Source organism: Agelaius tricolor, unplaced genomic scaffold, assembly GCF_023055355.1.
Source record: "Agelaius tricolor isolate 1412-34295 unplaced genomic scaffold, bAgeTri1.0.p SCAF_37, whole genome shotgun sequence".
Classification (NCBI taxonomy): Eukaryota; Metazoa; Chordata; class Aves; order Passeriformes; family Icteridae; genus Agelaius; species Agelaius tricolor.
Window position 1 is genome coordinate 55951 of NW_027269297.1, and position 18858 is coordinate 74808.

Here is an 18858-nt window from a genome sequence, read left to right on the forward strand (position 1 = left end):
AGGAGAAGAGGGAACTGAAGGAAGCAGAAGGACCTGGGGACAGTCTCAGCTCCCAGAGCTTTGCTGAGAGCTTTGGGTATCTCCACCTGCATCTGATGCCTCAGCTCTTTCTATTGCTATGCCCCAGTGAAGGCAGACAAAATTTGGCTTCACTTGAAGGTACATTTAGTGGTGCATGGGATGGTGCTCAGGGCTGGAGCTCTCAGAAATCCACAGCACAGAAACTGCCTCAGCCACGGGTGCTCACAGGCCTGGAGCAGGAGGGAGCCCAGTGCTCCAGCTGTCCCCAAATAATGTGGCAGCTAACATGATGGGAATTGTTAAAAATGAGACATCTACAGATACACAGCTGCCTCTAGGCTTCTGTCAACAGCAAGTGCTGCCATGAGGGGCCACAGAGCAGCTCAGTGCTGGGGGCTGTGGGTGGCATTGTGCTGCTTTTACTGCAAGGACCTGGCTGGTGCCACACTGCTGCTCTCCAGGCAGAGATGGGCCACCCTGAGGTGCTGCTTGAGCTCAGATTTTCTCTTTTCCTCACCTCCACTCACTTGTTACTTCACAGTCAGTGCCCAGGCAGCAGCTGCCTGCAGCCAGTGCACCCAGAGCATCCTGGAGCTCCTGGCAGTGGCACAGCTGACCCTGATTTGGAGGCCACACCTTTGGCACTTCCTGGGCATTTCACTGCTGTGATCTTCCTCCCAGTCACCAGCACTGTGGGAATTCACACACTGAGCAAAATCCATTCCCTGCACCCACCCAGGGCTGCCTTTTTGTTGGCTCCAGCAGCTCTTGTGCTGCTGGGAGAGCCTGAACTACATCTAAGGAACATCTGTGGGAAACTGGAGCCAGGCTAAAATCTGCCTCCATGGCCATTGCATGCTCCAGCCACAGCTGCAGTGTGCCAGATGAGCCTGGCCAGATGGAGGGTCTGTCTGGGGGAGCTGCTCTGCTGCTCCTCTCATGCCAGCAGGGGCTTGGACCAGGCAGGATGGTCACGCTGCATGCCATGGTCACTGTGATAAATGACCATGATAAATCACTGTGATGCATCACTATATCACATATCACCACACTGCCAACCAGTCCCAGCCCAGAACACCTTGAACTAGGGAGCTTGTGTTCCTGCCAAAAGATTGAGGCTGGATTGTGATATTTGCATCCCTCCTTAGGAGTACAAAATTTTGAATTAAGCACTGTGGGTTTTTTGTGTCTCTTTCCATGTTGCTCCCACCCATGTCCCATCCCTCTCCCCATATCTCTGGTTTGTATCAAACTCAAATAAACTGGAATACAGTTGCTGACTTAGCCCATGCATGCCCAGGATGTGGTGTTACAAGGTGATGATAGCCTTTACTTACTGTTGGTCCAGGGATCCCAGGAAATCCCACTCCTCCTGGCATCCCAGGGTGCCCCTAAAAGGGAAGGCAGAGGAACATGCTTGCTGTGAATGTCCACAATCTGCACAGACCTTCTTCCTCCCAGTGGGAAGACAGGAAAAATGGCATTGCTGGCTGCTGGCAAGGTCAGGCAGATCTGGTATTTGTCAGGGTAAAATTGCTCAGGGGCAGAAGGAAATGGCCAGGCTGTCACTAGCCCAGCTCCAACCCAGCCAGTGATATCAGCAGCAAGATTTTCTGAACTGCCCAGAAGAGAATGGGCTGAATTAATATGAAAATATGTCTTTGGGTCTTGTACTAGAGTAGACAGGAAACAAATGTCAGAGAAGACAAGATCCAGCTGAGGTCCCCACTGTTAAATTCCTAAACGTAGTTCCCTGAAAGGCAGAGCACAGCAAGGCACAGTGACTGTGATGCCCAAGCATTCCCAGCTGCCCTGGTCAGTTTGGACAGATCCTTGTTGGTGGGCACTGCCTGTTCTACAGCCAGGATGGTTGGGAACAGGCATCAGCCCTTCAGCTCCTGGTTGTCTCCACTTGACACAGCAGACCCTCAGCTGATGGAGCCACAGAACACACCTCAAACCCCAGTGAAGGGAAAACTGCTGGACTCAGCTGCTGGGGAGAGGCTACACCTCAATATCCACTCAAATGCCCATTCCCATCCCCACAGATAGGGAAAGAAATTGCAGCTGTTGTCATGAAACCCAAAGACAGGAGAAGCTGCACCCCTGGCTAGGGCAGACAGAGAGGTGGCAGCAAGAGTGAGAGAATGCAGACTTACTCCTTACCATCGACCCCTTGACTCCTGGTGGGCCTGGGGGTCCCACTGGGCCACGGTCACCCTAGGAGAGAGACACAGGGAGAGTGATCTAGAGCAATGAAACAACTAAAAAAATCCACAAATTCACCTCTGTGCCATCCGCTTTCTACCAGAAATGCTTCCAGTATTGCTCTCTTTCCATCCATCCCATCAGAGTAATGGAAGAATTGCAGGAATTAATCCTCCACATCCCAAGAGAGGGGACTTTACTGTTGCCATCAAAAGCACCAAGGTATGAAGGAAACAGGCATATTACCTTCAATTCCAAACAGTGCTAGGGCTGAACCCAAGGAAATCTCCAGCCCTGCCCACCCAAGGCATGACATGCCTGTTCTGCAGTACCACAGTCCCTGCACGTGCTGGCATTTTCAGAGCCATGGATTAGAAATCTGCTGTCACAAGGCCCTGCTGAGAGCAGGGAATCCAGCTGGAAAAAAACAGAGATGCTGCCTGGTGCTTGCAGAGGAGACTGTGGGTGCTTTGGAGGAACTCCCTGTCCTCTGGTTCATACTGAGACCACAGTGCCAGCAACAACAACCTGGAGGTCTGATTTATGAGGGGCTCGGGGCTGGATGACTCCCCAGCCCACCTCATAGATAGGATCCCTTCTAAAACAAGCAGTTAAAGAACTTGATGTACCAAAACATCACTTATTCATTGCAAAAGTCTTCTTTATCCCCTCATGCAGACCATCTCACTTTCCTTGAACACGTCCTTGACCCAAAAGCAGGAGACAAGAGGGTCAAGCCCCACCAGCACCACCACAACCTGCTGGTGTGAGGATGACACAAAGGTGTGGCTTTAGCAGGGGGACATCAACAGCTCCTTCAGGAGACAGTGGCAGTTCCCACACAATTACCTGTAGTCTCCCTGCAGCCCCAGGGGTGCACTGGGAATTAGGTGTGTTAGGTTTGTATGCTCAGGGGGATGAGGAAGGAGGATTTAGCAAACGCTGCCAATTAGTTTACGCCCAAAATCTGACCTACCTTCCAACAGCAAAAAGTGTAAGGGGAAATATTTTCTGGGCTCTAAGGAGCTTATTAAAAACAAACCCCAGAGTTTGTGTTGTCACCAGTTGGCCCTTGCAAACCAATGTACGGATTTTTTTCTCCCTGAATGGATGGATTTTATTAAGTGTGTATTAACTGTATTGTTCTCTTTGATAATCTTTGGATTCTACTGGCTTCAGTCTTAACTTTTGCAGCTCTCAGGATGGAGATTGCTGACTCAGCTATGTCTAATGAAAGCATATTTCCCACTTCATTTAGCTCATAAGAGCGTAGTAAGCTGTAGGATACTATGCCAACTGGAGGCCTGGTTGAGGTTTTGATTTGATGATAGCTATTTCTGTCATCCCTAAATTTGTCCTGGTAGAGAAGCCTGATGGAAATCCCAGCTGTGCTGAGGATCTCCAAGGGCAGATTTTCAAAGGACAGCCTGGGTTTGCCTTGACATTGATGTAACATCATCACATTACAGAGCTGATCTGGAACCTGAGGAGACTTCATGTGGTCAAGGCTTTGGCATGGAAAGCACAGGGACAAATTTGAACTTAATGGAATGGAGGAAAAGATCTTCCCACATCTCCAGCATGGCAAACACCTTATTCTTCATTCAGTTCAGGGCTGCAGCTGCCAATGAGACAGCTCACTCCGGCACCAATTTTCTGCGTAACCACCCTGGACACATCACTCTTTATTCTCTAAAACACAGCCCACATCATGTCATTCTTTTTAGTTCTTGTGAGCCTTGACAGCTTGGACTGAGACTGACTCTGCTACTGCCCCACTGGGGCCCACAGGACAGAAAGGCCTTTCCAAAGGCTGCTGTGGACAGACAATAAAATGGATCTGCAACAAACACAGTATAACTGTCACAGAGTCTTTACATCATTACCCAGAGGACAGGGCTTGAAGCAATAAAAGTGAGAAAGAGAGCACTGATGTGTGGAATGCATCGTTTTATGCTCCTCGCTATCTTTACGGCCGCACTGTGAATAATTAAAGCACCAATGAAAACCAGCAGCGTGCAAGTGAGGTACAATGAGTGACACAGATGATTTGTCTTTGGGAGCTGCCTCTGAATGAAAGTTTACACTCTAATAGAAAACAAATTAACGTCCTTTTAGGTTTTGATGTGAAATAAAGCCCTTTTTATTCCCCTGGAAGAGGTTTGTGTCTGTAGTGTACACAAGAGGGCACCAGCCCTGAGTGTGCCCAAAGCAATCAGGGCAGCCAGATGGGATGGTCCTCACCAGATAAAAAGGGAAATATTTGGACCAGCTCAGATGGGTGGCTGCACTCTTGTACACCTGAGAAATTGCTCAGACCTCCTGTTCAATGCAGGCTCAGCTCTGGTCCTGCATGACCCCCCTGGCAACCCAGAGGACAGCCCAGCAGAAATCTGTAACCTCAATCCCATAGTCTCCTCCCATGACCAGCAATACAGGGCTGATAGATCTCTCATTCCTATAAAAACCAGAGCTGACTATTAAATACAAATTCCCTGGCATATTATGAATGAGGAAAGTTAATTTTTCAGAGAATATTTGACAGCATCTCCCTGGAGGGCAGCGCATGTTAATTCCTGAATGAGAAGTGGATGATTTTGGCCTGGTCCTAGTCTAGCTCAGACACCCTGGACGTGCCTCATTCCCAGCTGGGTGTGGCACTCACATCACAACTTAAATCTCCACAACCCTTCTCCCACCCCAGCCTCCCTATCCTGCAAAAAGTACAACAAAGATTTCATTGCAAGCAATCTTACCTTTTCTCCTGCTATTCCAGGCTCCCCCACCGGACCAATGAAACCCATGAGACCCTGAGGAAAGAGAAGAGCACAGCTAATTTTCAGTTTTTATTTGCTGAGAAAGTAAACAGTTCCTTTGGTCCACCTTGCTGGTTGCAATAGCACAGCATCCCTCATCTAATGCTCAGTAATTCCTACTGGCTACCAGAGCGGATGGAGTTGCTCCCGGCCATGGGAATGTCTAACTCCACAGCTGGTTCTGCTTTAGGGGCCAGCTGGAACAGCAGCACCAGGATCTGCAAGAACCACAACACACAGAGCAGTGGATGAGTGAAGGAAGGAAGGCTGAGTCCATAGTGTGGCTTTGTTCTGTGAGCTTTCCCCAAAACAGCTTCTCCAGGAGCCCCTGGGTTGCACAGAGACAGAGACCCACCATCATTTTAGCAGCTGGACTGGGTAGGCTTCTTCTGGGTTAATCCAAGCTGCCTCAGCCCTTTGTGCAGACTAATTTTGCCCTGGATAGTGTTGTGCTGGTGGGATGCCAGTAGGAAATAAAGGTTCCTGCAGCCAGAGAGGCCAGCAGGGCAGTGGATCTCGCACACCACTCAGAAACCATCTTGGAACAAACCTCCGGTCTAAGCTCAGGGTTTAACAATGTTCGGGATAACGAAGAGGCAAACAGAGCTGCTTTTAATTAGGAAGATGGAAACAGATGCAATCTCAAGAGAAGATTCCTGAGAATTAAGAAAAAGCAACCTCCCTACCAGCTCCAGTGGCTTCTGGCTCTGGAGATGCAAGGGGCTGTCCCCTCTGCCACTGCAGGCACTCGTCTCCTCTGTGCCATGATGGAAATACCAATTAGCCATGGGATGACAGCTACAAACAGAAAAGCTCCACACATCCTGTAGGGGTGTCACCAGCCTTTCTGAAGTGGTCTTTGCTTAAAAATGGCATTTGTGTCTGAAGCTGAGGCAGTCCTGGAGCACAAGGTTGTCATCGTGGCCAGGCTGCACTGACCAGACACCCGTGGCAAGCAGAGCTGGACTCAGCACAGATTGCCCAGTGCAGGAATCAGCTGGAGAGCAGAAAACTCTGCAACATCTGCCTATGCAAGGTTGCCACTGGGTGGCATTGCTGAAGGCTGCTGGATCAATTGTCCTTTCAGTAAGACACAAGAGCAGGTACACAACTGCATCCAGTCCCTGAATTTTTCCAATAGCCCAAGGCCACGAAGAAGGCAACTGTTATGGCAGAGAATGGCAAAGCAATGAGATGCAACAGGGAAATGCATTGCTAGGCAGAAATAGACAACAAAGGAAGAAGGAATACATCTCTTGTTCATTTCCAATTTCTTGGAAAACCACAAAACTCTTTCTCTCTCTCCTGGGAATATGGTCTTTAAGAAATTTCTGGTTCCTTAGGGCAGTCCCTGCAGAAGAGGGATCCCTGTTCTGCAGAAAGTGTTGGTCCCATTCAGAGCAAGAGTGTTTCAAACTCCCTTCCAAGGGGTGCTGCATGTCCAAGCTCAGGCTTGAAGGCCAATCTTCAGACCCACTGTCCATGCCAGCATCCACCCTAAAAAGCCTCTCAGGAATCTGGTTCCTGAAGCCAGGTGTTCTGGAGATGCTTCTCAGGCTGGCCTGCTGGTGCTTTGCAGAGGGGTTTGCAGGGATCTGGGCACACCAAGAGCCCCCAACACCCTCCTGAGACCCCCCCTTGCTGTCACAGATGTGCTCCTTGTTATGGCAGCTTGGGGAGAAACCTGCTGGCATGGCCAACACTGGTCCTGCTGCACAGCTGGGATGGAAGGGGAGCACAGCCAACATCTCAGCCCAAACCCAGGGAGAATCCTGCCTGTGCTGGTGCACTGTGGGACTGCACAGGGGAAGATGTCACTGCTCCCCACGTGAGAGGAGCATCCCATGGTTGTGAACGTGAGATGCAGAGCTGGGACCTTGTAGCTTCCAGCACAGTAGCTCTGCAGTGTTTGCAGCCAGCACTGTCTGCTCTGGGCTAAATTAACCGACATTGCTGTGTCTGCAAGCAGACACAAATTGAGATAGATATGTCTATGCCAAATAAATCTCAGTAACTTATCAGGAGTATAAGAAAAAAACAGGGGAAGATTGGGTAATGATGCTCTTCACTGGCCAAAATGGGATAGACACTAAAGGCGAGGAGATTTAGGTCTTAAAACAGAAAGATTTAGGTTTTAAGAACCAGAAGAGCTGCCAATGGCAAATATTTAATCAAAGCAGACACAAATTGTGGTCATTACACTAAAATGGCTGTGGCACAACATATTTTTCTCAGGTTCCCAGGGTTGAAAAGAGGGCCTGCACCAAGCAGGGCTCTGGGCAGTGTGTGTAATGATGCACGTGAAGTCCCAGCAGCAGTGGCTGCCCGGATAAAGGCCCACACTATACAGGAAAGAATGTAAAACATTTATATTAGACAGGAGTTCAGCATGTCGCTCATGATTCAGTCTGCTGTACTCCCCAGCCAAGGGCATGGCGGAAAAGGGATGGAGATTGTTAAAAAGTTGCTGGGGGCTTGTGGAGGGCGGGGGGGGGGGGGGGGAAGGAAAGGAGGGGGGACTGGTGGGTTGTAATTCCTAACTCCTGTCTTGCTTTCCCCATTTATTGTCCAGCCCTGTCATAATTAAGCCCCCCCTCTTGGCTCCACCAACAGAGAGCAAGTCAGCACTGAAGGCTTGCATAAATCAGAGCCCATTTGGGAGGGAGAAGCAGCCCAGCATGAGCAGGGTCTCCCAGGGACGGGCCCGCTGGTGGCTCCCAGCGGGAACTGATGGCGGCCTCTGTGTTTGACTGGTTCACCAGAACTCAAAACAAAACAAACCAGGCACAAAGGGAAGGGATGGGAGGGAGTAAATGTACAATCCTCCCATTCAGATGAAAGAAAGGGAAAGTAAAACAGTAAATATCGCGGTTTATAGACAGGAGGACGCTCTGACCCGCAAAGAACGGCCATGTGGTTTAACCCTCTGTGCACCGGGCTCAGCCCAGCCCTGGTGCTGGGTTGGGTTTCCACCATCCTGGGAGTGAGGGAAGGGAAGGGGGAGAGGCGCTGTCAAAACACCACAGTACCTGAAAATCCCTGACTGAGACGCCTGGAGGTCAGAGATGCCCTGGAGGAGAAGGTGAAGGGCTGGAAAGGAGCAGTGCTGACATGTGGGAAACACCAGGGCAGTTCCTGTTCTGTTCTTGGTGACGCTCTTGACCTTGGCCAAGACAATCAGAACGTCCCCACCTGCAAACCTGACATCATAGCCCCTCTCCTTTGGAAGGGGAAAGACATGAAGGAGATGGTGCTGGTGTCCTTTGACAAATGATCTTAGAATGCTCATATTGAGACAAAATACTTTGACCTTAAAGGATAGGAGAAGGGCCTTGGCTGCCCTTCCCAGCACAGAGTGATGGGTACATAGCTGACCTTGACACAGCCCCGTGAGTGAGCAGGGCTGTCACTTCTTGTCCAGGGGAAGGGACTCAAACAGCTGCTCCTGCTGTGACAGCACCTCCCAATCCCATTGAGGACATGAGGCAACTGGAGCCTCTTTCAGCTGGCACAATTCTTCACTGGGATTTTCTAGTGCCAAGCAGGGGCTCCCTGGGATGGCAGCACCTTCCTGCCTGCTGCAGGGTGCTGCTTCTCCCACAGGGCTCTCTGACCTTCAGCATGGACATTTTGGTGACATTCTCCTGCTGTGCACTCCCCAGCTCGGGGACAGGAAGGCTGGTGGCTTCCCTGGCCAGAGGCCTCGTATTCCTCTTCATATTCTTCTGACTCCATCTCCAGGCAAGGAAGGGTTAACCCAGAACATTTCCAGGGTACTGGGGCGCCTGGCAGCTGGAATCCTTCCAGCACAGGGAGACAACAAGCATCTCATGAATGATCTTCCCCAGTCTGTGTCCTTGCAATGGAAAAACAACGCATCAGGGGCTGCCCTGTGCCTTAAAACCTCATTTTTCAAGGAGAGCTCAAGTATCACCGGAAACCTCACAGAAACTCCCATGTTTTCCTAAACAGATGTCCCTAAGAAAGGGGAGAAATCTCCAATGAGATGGATGGCTGGTCTCTTCTCATGCTGTTATGCTGAGATTTTCTACTCTGAGAGAAACCATTTGTCAGGCAGAGCAGCAGGACTGAGAAGTGTGATGTTTTCCACCCTTACTGTGGAATAGAAAACATCAGGGTCTCCACAAGAGAAAATAGGGTGAGGTGATGGTGTCTTCAGTGCCAAGGGCTCTGCAAAAATCCAACCCAGCCCCAGCACCAACTGCTGAAGTTAAAGTGGAGGGAGGAAGAAAACCCCAACGCTCAAGCATCGTTCAGAGGAGATGTGAGGGGAGAGGAGGTTATTTCTCATTACTCTGGTGAGACATTTTCATTCTAATTACTTGACTGGTTCAGAAATGGAAATTTTCTGGGTGATATTCCTAGACAGAGACTAATTGCCTAAGAATAACACAGGCAGCTTTCCTACCACTGTGCTGGTTTCAGTGTCAGCAGAGGCCAGCTGTGTTTTCTTTTCGATGAACAGTGCCTACAGTTCTCATCCAAGGTCAGTCCTGAGGGAAGTTAAAGAATAATAATCCTAATGATGCTTTGCCCTTCAAGGACAATGTCTGGTTAAGGATCTCAAAGCACTTCTAAATATTCATTTTTAACAGTGTCCACAGGTGCCGCTTCAGAACAGGAGGCCCTGGGCTAAGCTCTGCTCAGGGCTGTCTCACACCTTCCACAGAAGGGGAAACTGAGGCACAAAGCACTGGAATGTGTTGCCTGAGATTGTGCAGAATCTGATAAAGCTGCAAGTAGAACTCAGATGTGGGGAACTTTGCTCCTTCAGTAGTTGCTCTTCAAGGAGCAAATTAACAACCATAACACAGAAATGGCTCTAATTTCCAAAGAGAAGTAACCACCTTTGATAGATGCAGAGGCTGGTATCAGGCTGCTGGTACTGAAAAGGATCCACCTTGACTTTTGTAGACTTGCTTGGTCAGAAACCCTTGGAAGAAGTGACCTGAAGAAGAGCCAGAGAGGCTGACAAGCTAAACCAAACCAAGCTGACCATCCAGCAGGGAAAGTGTTGGGAAGGACAGCAGTGGTGGGAAGCAGCACCCACAGTGCCAGGGCCAGCTGCCACAGCCACTTTGGTGTGGTCGTGCAGGAACACACAGAATTTGTTGGAGGCTCTGTGGCTTCACTTTCAGGGTTGTTGGTGGACAAGTTTGTTGGTTTCAATCACAGAGATGTGGGAACAATGGTTGCTTTTTCCTTGATGCCTGTGGTTCCCCCAAAGCCTACAGGGATCGTGCATGTCCTGGGTTATGCCAGCAGAATGTTCTCCATGGAATTACAACAAAATGCAGCTCAGTGTCTCTCTTCCCCAGGGTCTGGTTTCTTCAGCTGCTATCTCCTCTACTCCCCAGAAAATTTAAGGCAAGTGAAAGCAACATAGCACCCAAAGCAGAGAATCCTGTCCTTAAAACATGGAACCTGGAGCACCAGGGCTGTGGGCAGCTTTGGGGTGGCCAGAAGGCCCTGGCCACTGCCCTCTGCCGGCCCTCTGGGCACCCAGGACACGTTGTACAGAGGAGATCATCAAGGAGACAAGGAAAACGAGGAATTTACCTGCTCACCAACTTTCCCTGGTCGGCCACGGTTTCCTGGCTCACCCTGCAGGACAAGGAGACAAGGGCACATGGGTTACTGGGCACTGCCAGCCAGACCCTGGGCACAGCCTGGCTCTCTGCACATCCATTATTTGGGCTGCAAAGTGTGAATTGGAGAAAATCTGTGAGAAACAACATCTTACAAAACCAACTGTGACTTGGAGGAAGAAAGAACTTTCTTACTTATCCAAAGTAAGAATACTACATGGAGCAAACATTTGCTGTTCTGGAATGAAATGCCCCAAAAGCTGGTCCTGCTGTAGTAAAATAACTTTCAGAGAATCACAGTGAAACATAAGATATCTATGGTATAGGCCCAGCCTAGTCCTTGTTACTTTATCCCAAAGTTTTACAAAGCATAAGAAGAAAAGACAACCCAAATATTCCCAGGCAATGCTGCCCCCTGATTCTGTTGTTGTAAAACCTCAGACAGGCACACGTTACAGTCACATGGAGCCTCCACAGGAAAACCACAGCAAGAACCTATGTGAGATAAATCCCAGTGCAGGAAGAAGGAGTTCAGAGCATGAAAATGGTGAGGGGTGAAGGAGAAAGCAGAAGGAGAAGGCAGTCAGAGTGCCCTGCATGGGCCAGCCAGGCTCACCAGTAACCAGCAGTGTCTCCAGGACAGCAGCTGTATTTTCTCAGTAGGCAGATACTCCAGATGTGCTGCCAGAGCACATTTTTGCTATTTACTGTTTGAAGAGGTTGTTTTTGTTGGGTTTTCTCTTTCCTTTCGAGTGTGGGTTTGTGGAGTGCATTGCCCTGGGATGGCTCCTGCTGATAATTAGGCAGCAAAGATAGGAATGATGTGCATTGTTTTAGAACAAAACCATGGAGAAGCAATGGAAAATGAAGTGATGATGGAGGGAGAAGTTGGTTAATATCAAAAGAGGAACACATTTGTTTATAATAGCTTAAAAAATGCACCACCATTCTTTTTGAAGAAAGAAGCAGAAGCTGAGACCCCAAAATTCTGAGAAAAAGAGGAACCCTCAGTTCTCTTGCTCTCTCTGGAATGAATGCTTGGGAGAGTGGTAAAGGTGAGAAAAGAATTTCCCTCTTCCTCTCCTCCCTTCTACCCACTGCTTTCCTGATCAGGAACTCTTTTCTTACCTTTGGACCATTGGGACCAGGTGTTCCTGGAAATCCCTTCCGACCAGACCGACCCTGAAATACATGGAAAAACCATAAACATCAAAAGCTTGCAGCTGCTTTGCTCACAGGTGCTGCTTACATGCTTGTAAAATAAAAGATAAAGATAACACATTCATTTTCTGATCCACCTATTATCAATTTTTGGGATACTTTACTATCCTGAGGTGACAATTATGTACAGACCCATTACAAAATCTTGAGCTGGCAAGCTCACAGATATGATAATATTCTTTTTGTTTCTTCTAACTGTGTTTCTGTGATACATCACAGAGGTCAAAAGGACTCTCTCTGACTATCCAGTCTTTTTTTTTTTTTTCTTTTTCCTCTACTCATTGAAAAATACTATAAATCAAGGAAGAAACACAAAGGCTGGTTATGGAGATGGTGTCCAATCAATGTCATTTATCTTGAGGATGAACTGTTTAAACATTAGAGGGTTTTTCAAGGTTTGAGACTCCAGGAAAGTCATAAACTCAACACCCTGTGCAAGGCACTTCCTGGACTTTCAGCCATCCTGGATCAAGCAATCAATCAAGCCCTGGACAAGATAATAATTCATAGCAGGGCAGATTAACTTCCCAAACCAGGAGGGTGGAAGCTTTTTGAGAATTTAACTACAATCCCATTGCAAGGTCATCAGAGCTGGTAATAACTGAGTGAATAAATGAATGGAACCTACCTCTGGACCAGGGACTCCTGGCGGTCCTAAGGGGCCTTCATCTCCCTGAGGTGAAAAGAAATTAAAATAAAAGGCAAAGTAGTGACAAAATTTGGACTCACTATGCAGCAAGAATGAAATGCCTGCAGTATGAGCAGCAGTTAAACACAGGCTGTGTGTTCAGCTGTCACATTTCAACAGCTGAGCCCTTTTCTATCTTAGAGCAGCCTCTGAGGCTTCTCAGGGAAAAAAGATCTCAAGTCAAGCCCTGCCAGTAAAAGCCATCCAAAATCTGACCAAGGGAACACCAGTTGATTTGGTCTATGATGAGCTGGATTTGGCCACTGGGGTACCCTGGACATGCTGCCATAACTCTGCTTTATTTGATTTGGCAGGGATGTGAATGCTATAGAGTTCTCTTTTTCTCTCTTCCCCCCAAAAAAGCATGCTCCAAAATTTCCCACAGAACCACTTGGCAACTGTATGAACGTTTCCTTTTTGCTTTCAGCTGGGACTACACATGCTGCAGAATGGAGCTATCACAAAATCTCACACAGCAATTGGACTCGCTCCTCTCCCTTGGCTCCACACCAATTTCTAATGTGATAGGATCAGATCTACAGTTTCTAAGAGACCTTCAATTAAGCTTCACAAAAATTATCTCAAGTGTCTAAACCCAACTGCCAAGAGAAGAATTAAAAGCGCCCTTGGCAGCCCCAGCCTGGCTGCTCTCATTTTGGTGGGCAGCCCTGGTAATGAAGGGGCACTGGCAGGCTGAGGGTGGGACTGGGGGTCAGGAACCCATCTCCAAGGGCACAGACAAGCCACCCACAATACACCCCATTTCCAGAGGCATCTAATTCAATTCAGAGCCCTGACCCAGTGCCCTGGGTGAGCACAGTGGTGAGAGCACAGTGCTGTGCTCTGCTGCACACTCTGAGCCCTGCAGCACAGCTCACACCAAACTCCATGTCCATGTCTTTGGGCTCACTTTTACACTCACTAACTAGAGCAAATTGAAGGCAGCTTGGTCACGCCTGCCTGAACCTGGAATGCAGGGCTTCGATTCCCTTTGTATTTTGGCTGGAATATTTTTTTTCCCCCCCCTATTTCACTGCAAATAAATGAGCTAATTTGCATTAATCCCATTTAGAGAACAAGCAGAAGAGTTCCCAGAAAAAGTTAAGAATTATTAGTGCTATTAAAACGAGCTCCTGCCCATGCATGTGCTCAGTATTATTTACACAATGTCTCGTGACTCTGGACAAACAGCTTACACTGGCCTGAGTGAGAGGAAATTACACCAATGTCACTGGAGTTACCACAGGATAAACAGGGAACCCAGACATTCTCTGCTGCTCCCATCATGTACAATTAAATCAGTGACAATTGTTCCCTTCCTAATGACTGCAAGGGGAATGATGCTTCAGGTTCTGAGGTGAAGCAGTGAGGGAAAGCTCTCAGGTGCTGGGCAAATGAATTTCTGCAGAGCAGCAATTCCCATCTCCTCCTCTTTTTACAGAGGGATGTTTCTCCGTGTGAGAGAGCGGAGTCTGCAGGTCTCATGGTTGAAAAGGAGCACACTTAAAAGGAGCAGAAAGCAGATGCCAGGCCAGGGCATGTCTGTGCAAGGGGATGCGCAGGGAAAAGGGCCCAAACACCCATCTGGGGGTGGGGAACAGGCTTTAAAAGCAAAGCCAAGGCAGAATTTAGGGTCAGCAGATGCCAGCAGTGGCTGGAAGCAGAGATCACAGGCCTTGGAGATCACACAGCTCAGAGGAAGCTCCTCTTCTGCAGGTCTCTGATCACTCAGTATAAGCATCTGCTTCCAAATTCAGAGGGACCAGAGCATTTTAAACCACAAACACTACTTCACCACACATTAATTTAGAAAATTCAGCATTGTTCTTTAAATCAAACCTCTTTTGAGCTGAGGACACTCACCTCTTGTCCAGGCAGTCCTCTTGGCCCAGGTAAACCTCGTGCTCCTGGCTTTCCCTGAGAAAGAGCCAAAGGAAAAGATACTCAGAAAATAGAAACATAAGCTCAGAAGGGCAATTAAAATGAGAAAGTCTCTTTCACAGCCATGGGACATTATCCAATGTCAATTTTGTTACAGAAAAAAAAATCTGAAGAAAAGAAAACGCTGCACTTGGAGGCACCTCAAGCCAAACAGACCAAGCTGAGATGCTGGCCAGGACAATCTTTAGGAATCTCCTGGGCTTTCTCTCTTTCCCCCTTCCCACTACTTTGTTTTCCCTGGCTGCTTCCAACCCCACACAGAGCTGCAGTCTCTGCTCCACTCACCTTCAGACCTTCGGGACCGTTTTCTCCTGGTGGGCCAATGTCACCTGGGAAGCCCTGGAGGAAATGAGGAACAGTCAGGGTGCAAAGGTGGAATTCTGCCGGCAGTGTCAGCCTCTGTGAGAGGTTTAGTTAGAAGCCAAGGGACAAGGTGTGTTACATGCTGGCAGTGTCCATGTGGGGGCCACCAGAGCTTTGGGAGGGAATGGGACACAAAGGAGCAGCACCATCAGTTTGATGGAAGAGCAGCCTTTCCCTAATTCCCTTTAGGTCCATCCTCTTACAAGATTTATTGCAGAGAGGGCCTCCCTGTCATCACACAGCTAAAAGCAGCGATTTGGGTTTTAATTAATCTTTCTGAGCCAGCTCATAACCTCTGTGCTCCCAGAAAGGAGCTGCAGCCTCGGCGACAAAGGGAAGCAGGCGAGGAATTAGGAAAGGTGCTGACACCCTCATTAGCTGCCGTCAGCCTGGCAAGGCTCCTTCCCACCCAGCCACCCACCCATCGAGCAGGAAACAAAGGAATCCCTGCTTATTTCCAATAGCAACAAAGAGGAACGATTGCTAAGTGGCAGCACTCAGCTGAGAGCCCTTCCAGACCCTGTGAAATACCAGAACGCTGATGAGGGGAAAACAGACATCAGTTGTGCTGGAAGGGGCTCTCCAGCATCTTACAGACCTTGTCTGGTCACTTAGGAAGGGGAAAATGTCCCTTGTGTGTGTGTGGGTGCTGGTGTGCTGGTGGAAGCTCATCCTACTTCTAAGGTATCACTGTGACCTTTTTTTGGTAAGGGAAATAAGAGGATTTTTTACTTTAAATGATGTTTTGAGGGGGAAAAACTGAAAAAACTCCTTCATTTTATCTATGAAAAAAAGGGGAAGGAAAAAACAGGATCTCATCCACATAAGATGTAGAACGGGTCATGAACCCATCTTGATTCTTCCTACCCCATCACCACTGATGTGCCCTCATATCCCAGCAAGAAGTGAAGTCTGAGGCTGGGAGGATGTGAGAAGGAGGTGGTGGGACATACCTCAGGGCCAGGTGGTCCTGGAAACCCAACTGGTCCTTTGTCACCGACTTTTCCCTGCAGAAATTGGAAAAACATGGGGAAAAGTGAGCTGGCTGCTGGCTGTCAGGTTTCCTGTTTGGAACAGCCAAGCTGTCTTTCCAGCTGGGCACAGAACCTTAGAAAGGGAGGTGAGGGAGCAGAGGGTTACTTACCAGGGGGCCTGCCTTCCCTCGTGCCCCAGGGACCCCAGGCAAACCCTGGCTGCCCTGAGAGAGACACAGTTTTTTATTTTTTTCAGAACACAATGAGGCATCAAAAAAAAAAAAAAAAATCCAATTCCCCAGGCTCCAGCTTTGCTGCAGAGTGAGGAGCATCTCCTAAAGGCTGAGCTCAGCCCTGCATGGAGCTGGGGCAGCTGCACTAATGTCAGGGAGATGTTCCTGAGGACAGCCCTGAATTTAGCCCCAGAGAACACAAACTGCTGCAGTTGGCTGTGGCTCAGAGCCACGCAGGCTCCAGCACAGGGCTATGTGCAACATTTGTCAGCCACAGGCAGTATCACATTAAATCACAGGGGAGAAGTCATTTGATCAGAAGTTATACAGAGCATTAAGTGGTTCCCTGGGTCAGGGTTTAAGTTGCTGCACTGAGCAGACAAAATCTCCTGAGTCTGCAGCCTCTGGACCACACACATTCACACACATCCCCATCAATCCCATCACTTCCAACCTCTGCTAGGAGACATAGTTCCTACAAAAAAACCCTGCAGAGCTGCTTTTACTATGGTAACTATAAAATCCATATACTGACATGGATTTTAGAAAGGCAGAGCATACCCCAAATGGGAACATTCCAAGCAGGGGAACCTGACAGCAGGAGGCAGCTAATTCCAGCTCCTAGTGGAGGAACTGAGGTAACTGGTGGCCACTGCTATGTGAGGGGAGAAGAACAAAGGAGAAAAGAAAAACAATTACCTTGTCTCCTTGGAAGCCAATATCTCCTGGAACACCTGCTCTTCCCTGATCACCCTGGGTACACATCACCAGAGAGTTAAAACAGGCAACAGCAACAGCCAAAATGCCCAGGTTGGTGCTCAGGAGGTGCAAAAGGCTCAACAGCAGCTGCACTCAGAACTGAGCTGCTGGCAAGCTGCAGATCACATTGAACACAGCAACAACCCTGAACAAAGTGTGGATTTCCCAGCTTGATTCTAAGGTGAGGAAGGAAACTGCAGGAGAGCAAAACCCAGGAATTCCCCAGCATTGTGTATCTATAGGAACTGCAAGAAGAGAGAGCACATTCCTCTGGCTAACAGGCACCATGACGGTGGTGAAGTGTTAAATTCAGCTGAACAGAAGAGTTCAGTTTTCAATGAATGAACCTTTTCTCTCACAAGCCTCTATAGAAAAGCAAACAATCCTCAGGGTTTCTGTGAGCATATCCTAGTCCTGACATCAAACATCAATCCTCTTTCATAAGAAAACAAGAGCAACCTCTGGTAATGCTTTAGTAGTACCTCACTGCCAGTCTCTGAGCTGAGATTCCCTGGGAGGGGTCAGCTGGTGCTCACTGGGATGGGGAGCCCATCACTGACAGTATTTCCTCACCAAGCTGTCTGTCTGTCTGTCTGTCCCTCGTTGGACCAACATAACAGATTCTGACTCCCTGGGTGAAAGCCAAATATCCCTGAGGGTTTTCCAAGGAGCAGTGGGCTACCTTGCATTGGCTCTCAGCCCTGCTGTGAGCAGCTCTGGACCAAATCACCTCCTGATGCCCCTTCCAGCCTCATGTGTTTAGTGATTTACTTAAACAAAGGATGAGTCAATGATGGGGCAGAGAAAGGAAAATTCTACTTGGGAAGTCAAGGGAGGAATGACTACAATAACTTGGTACAATGACAAGACCCAACAAAAATAACTGCTGAGGAACTCTGTCCCATGAACTTGGCTCCCCAGCAAGGGAATGAGCCACTCCAGGGCTATATGTTTAAACACAGCCCACATGGAAGACATATGGAGTCCTGCAGCAGAGCCAAAGTCCACAGAGAGATGTCAGAGAAAGTCCACTTCACTCCAGAAAAACCACCCACTCTCACCCATCAGAGAGCTGAAATAATTGCAACTACTTCAGTAACATGCAGGGGATAATCAAATTGTGGATGGTTCAGGTTTGAGTTAGCAAAAACTTTTCAAAGACAATTTTTCAGAAGAAAAATAATTAAGAACTATGCAGATTCAATGATGGAAACATTTCATGGATTCATGCTAAATTTGCTTAAATGTTTTGGCAAATGTTCCCGGAACATTTCACTGAACCGTCTTCAAAACAAGTCTTTTACGTAGCAAAATTAAAATGTTGGTCTTAAAAATGTTAAATTGATTTTACTCATTTGGTTTTCAACCTAAAATATTTTAATTCGAGTAAAATAACCAACATTCTGTTTCATTGGAACTATTTTCCATATTTTTTTTCTTTGGCAATGCAAAATGGAAACAATCAGCTCTTTACACAGCTTCAGTTCGGAAGAAACCCAAGTATTAGATAGAAAAGAAATGGTAAAAAAGCTACTGTGTGACCCAGCTCCTTCACAGATTTCTCTCATCTTCTCTGAATTTTCGACTTATTTTATGTAGTCCAAGGCTTAAAACACTGAAATCTACTTAATTCTGGCTCCTGACTGAAGGCAGCATGAAAACAGCTTTTCTGGAAGTGACAGGTTGGCTCTGAGATTTGGCTTTATCATCAGTTCTGAGGGTCAAAGAAGAAAGATTATATTTTTTATTAAGCAATTTTCTACCCAGAGAGTACAAGTGGCCATTGAAATACTGTTTCACAAGAAATACTTGGACACTAAGTAATAACTACTAAAATAAAAGAGTTTCCTGAGCATAGCAAAACGCAGGAACAAACTTTTGTTTCCAACCTTTAGGAAAAGTGGGGCATGACAGTGAAGCCAGTTTTCAAACAACTCTGAGAAATGGTCATTAGGGAGGGCAAAAAGGAAGCAGGGAAACAAAACTCATCTCTTAACCTGAGCTGGACTTGACACCAGATGTTCA

The 18858-nt window shown here is 47.9% G+C and overlaps 1 protein-coding gene across 2 annotated transcripts in view; it reads right to left on the reverse strand.

The window, feature by feature from the left end:
* COL27A1 (collagen type XXVII alpha 1 chain) overlaps nucleotides 1–18858 on the reverse strand; it is a 145513-nt gene that overhangs the window by 55325 nt on the left and 71330 nt on the right. For both annotated transcript variants that reach the window (XM_071453813.1, XM_071453811.1), the window contains 11 exons: nucleotides 16774–16827; nucleotides 16012–16065; nucleotides 15821–15874; nucleotides 14790–14843; nucleotides 14427–14480; nucleotides 12504–12548; nucleotides 11783–11836; nucleotides 10626–10670; nucleotides 4986–5039; nucleotides 2188–2241; nucleotides 1359–1412 (listed from right to left, as the gene is read on the reverse strand). In XM_071453813.1, coding sequence (XP_071309914.1) covers nucleotides 1359–1412; nucleotides 2188–2241; nucleotides 4986–5039; nucleotides 10626–10670; nucleotides 11783–11836; nucleotides 12504–12548; nucleotides 14427–14480; nucleotides 14790–14843; nucleotides 15821–15874; nucleotides 16012–16065; nucleotides 16774–16827 — 576 coding nt within the window. The remainder of the gene's footprint in view (nucleotides 1–1358; nucleotides 1413–2187; nucleotides 2242–4985; nucleotides 5040–10625; nucleotides 10671–11782; nucleotides 11837–12503; nucleotides 12549–14426; nucleotides 14481–14789; nucleotides 14844–15820; nucleotides 15875–16011; nucleotides 16066–16773; nucleotides 16828–18858) is intronic.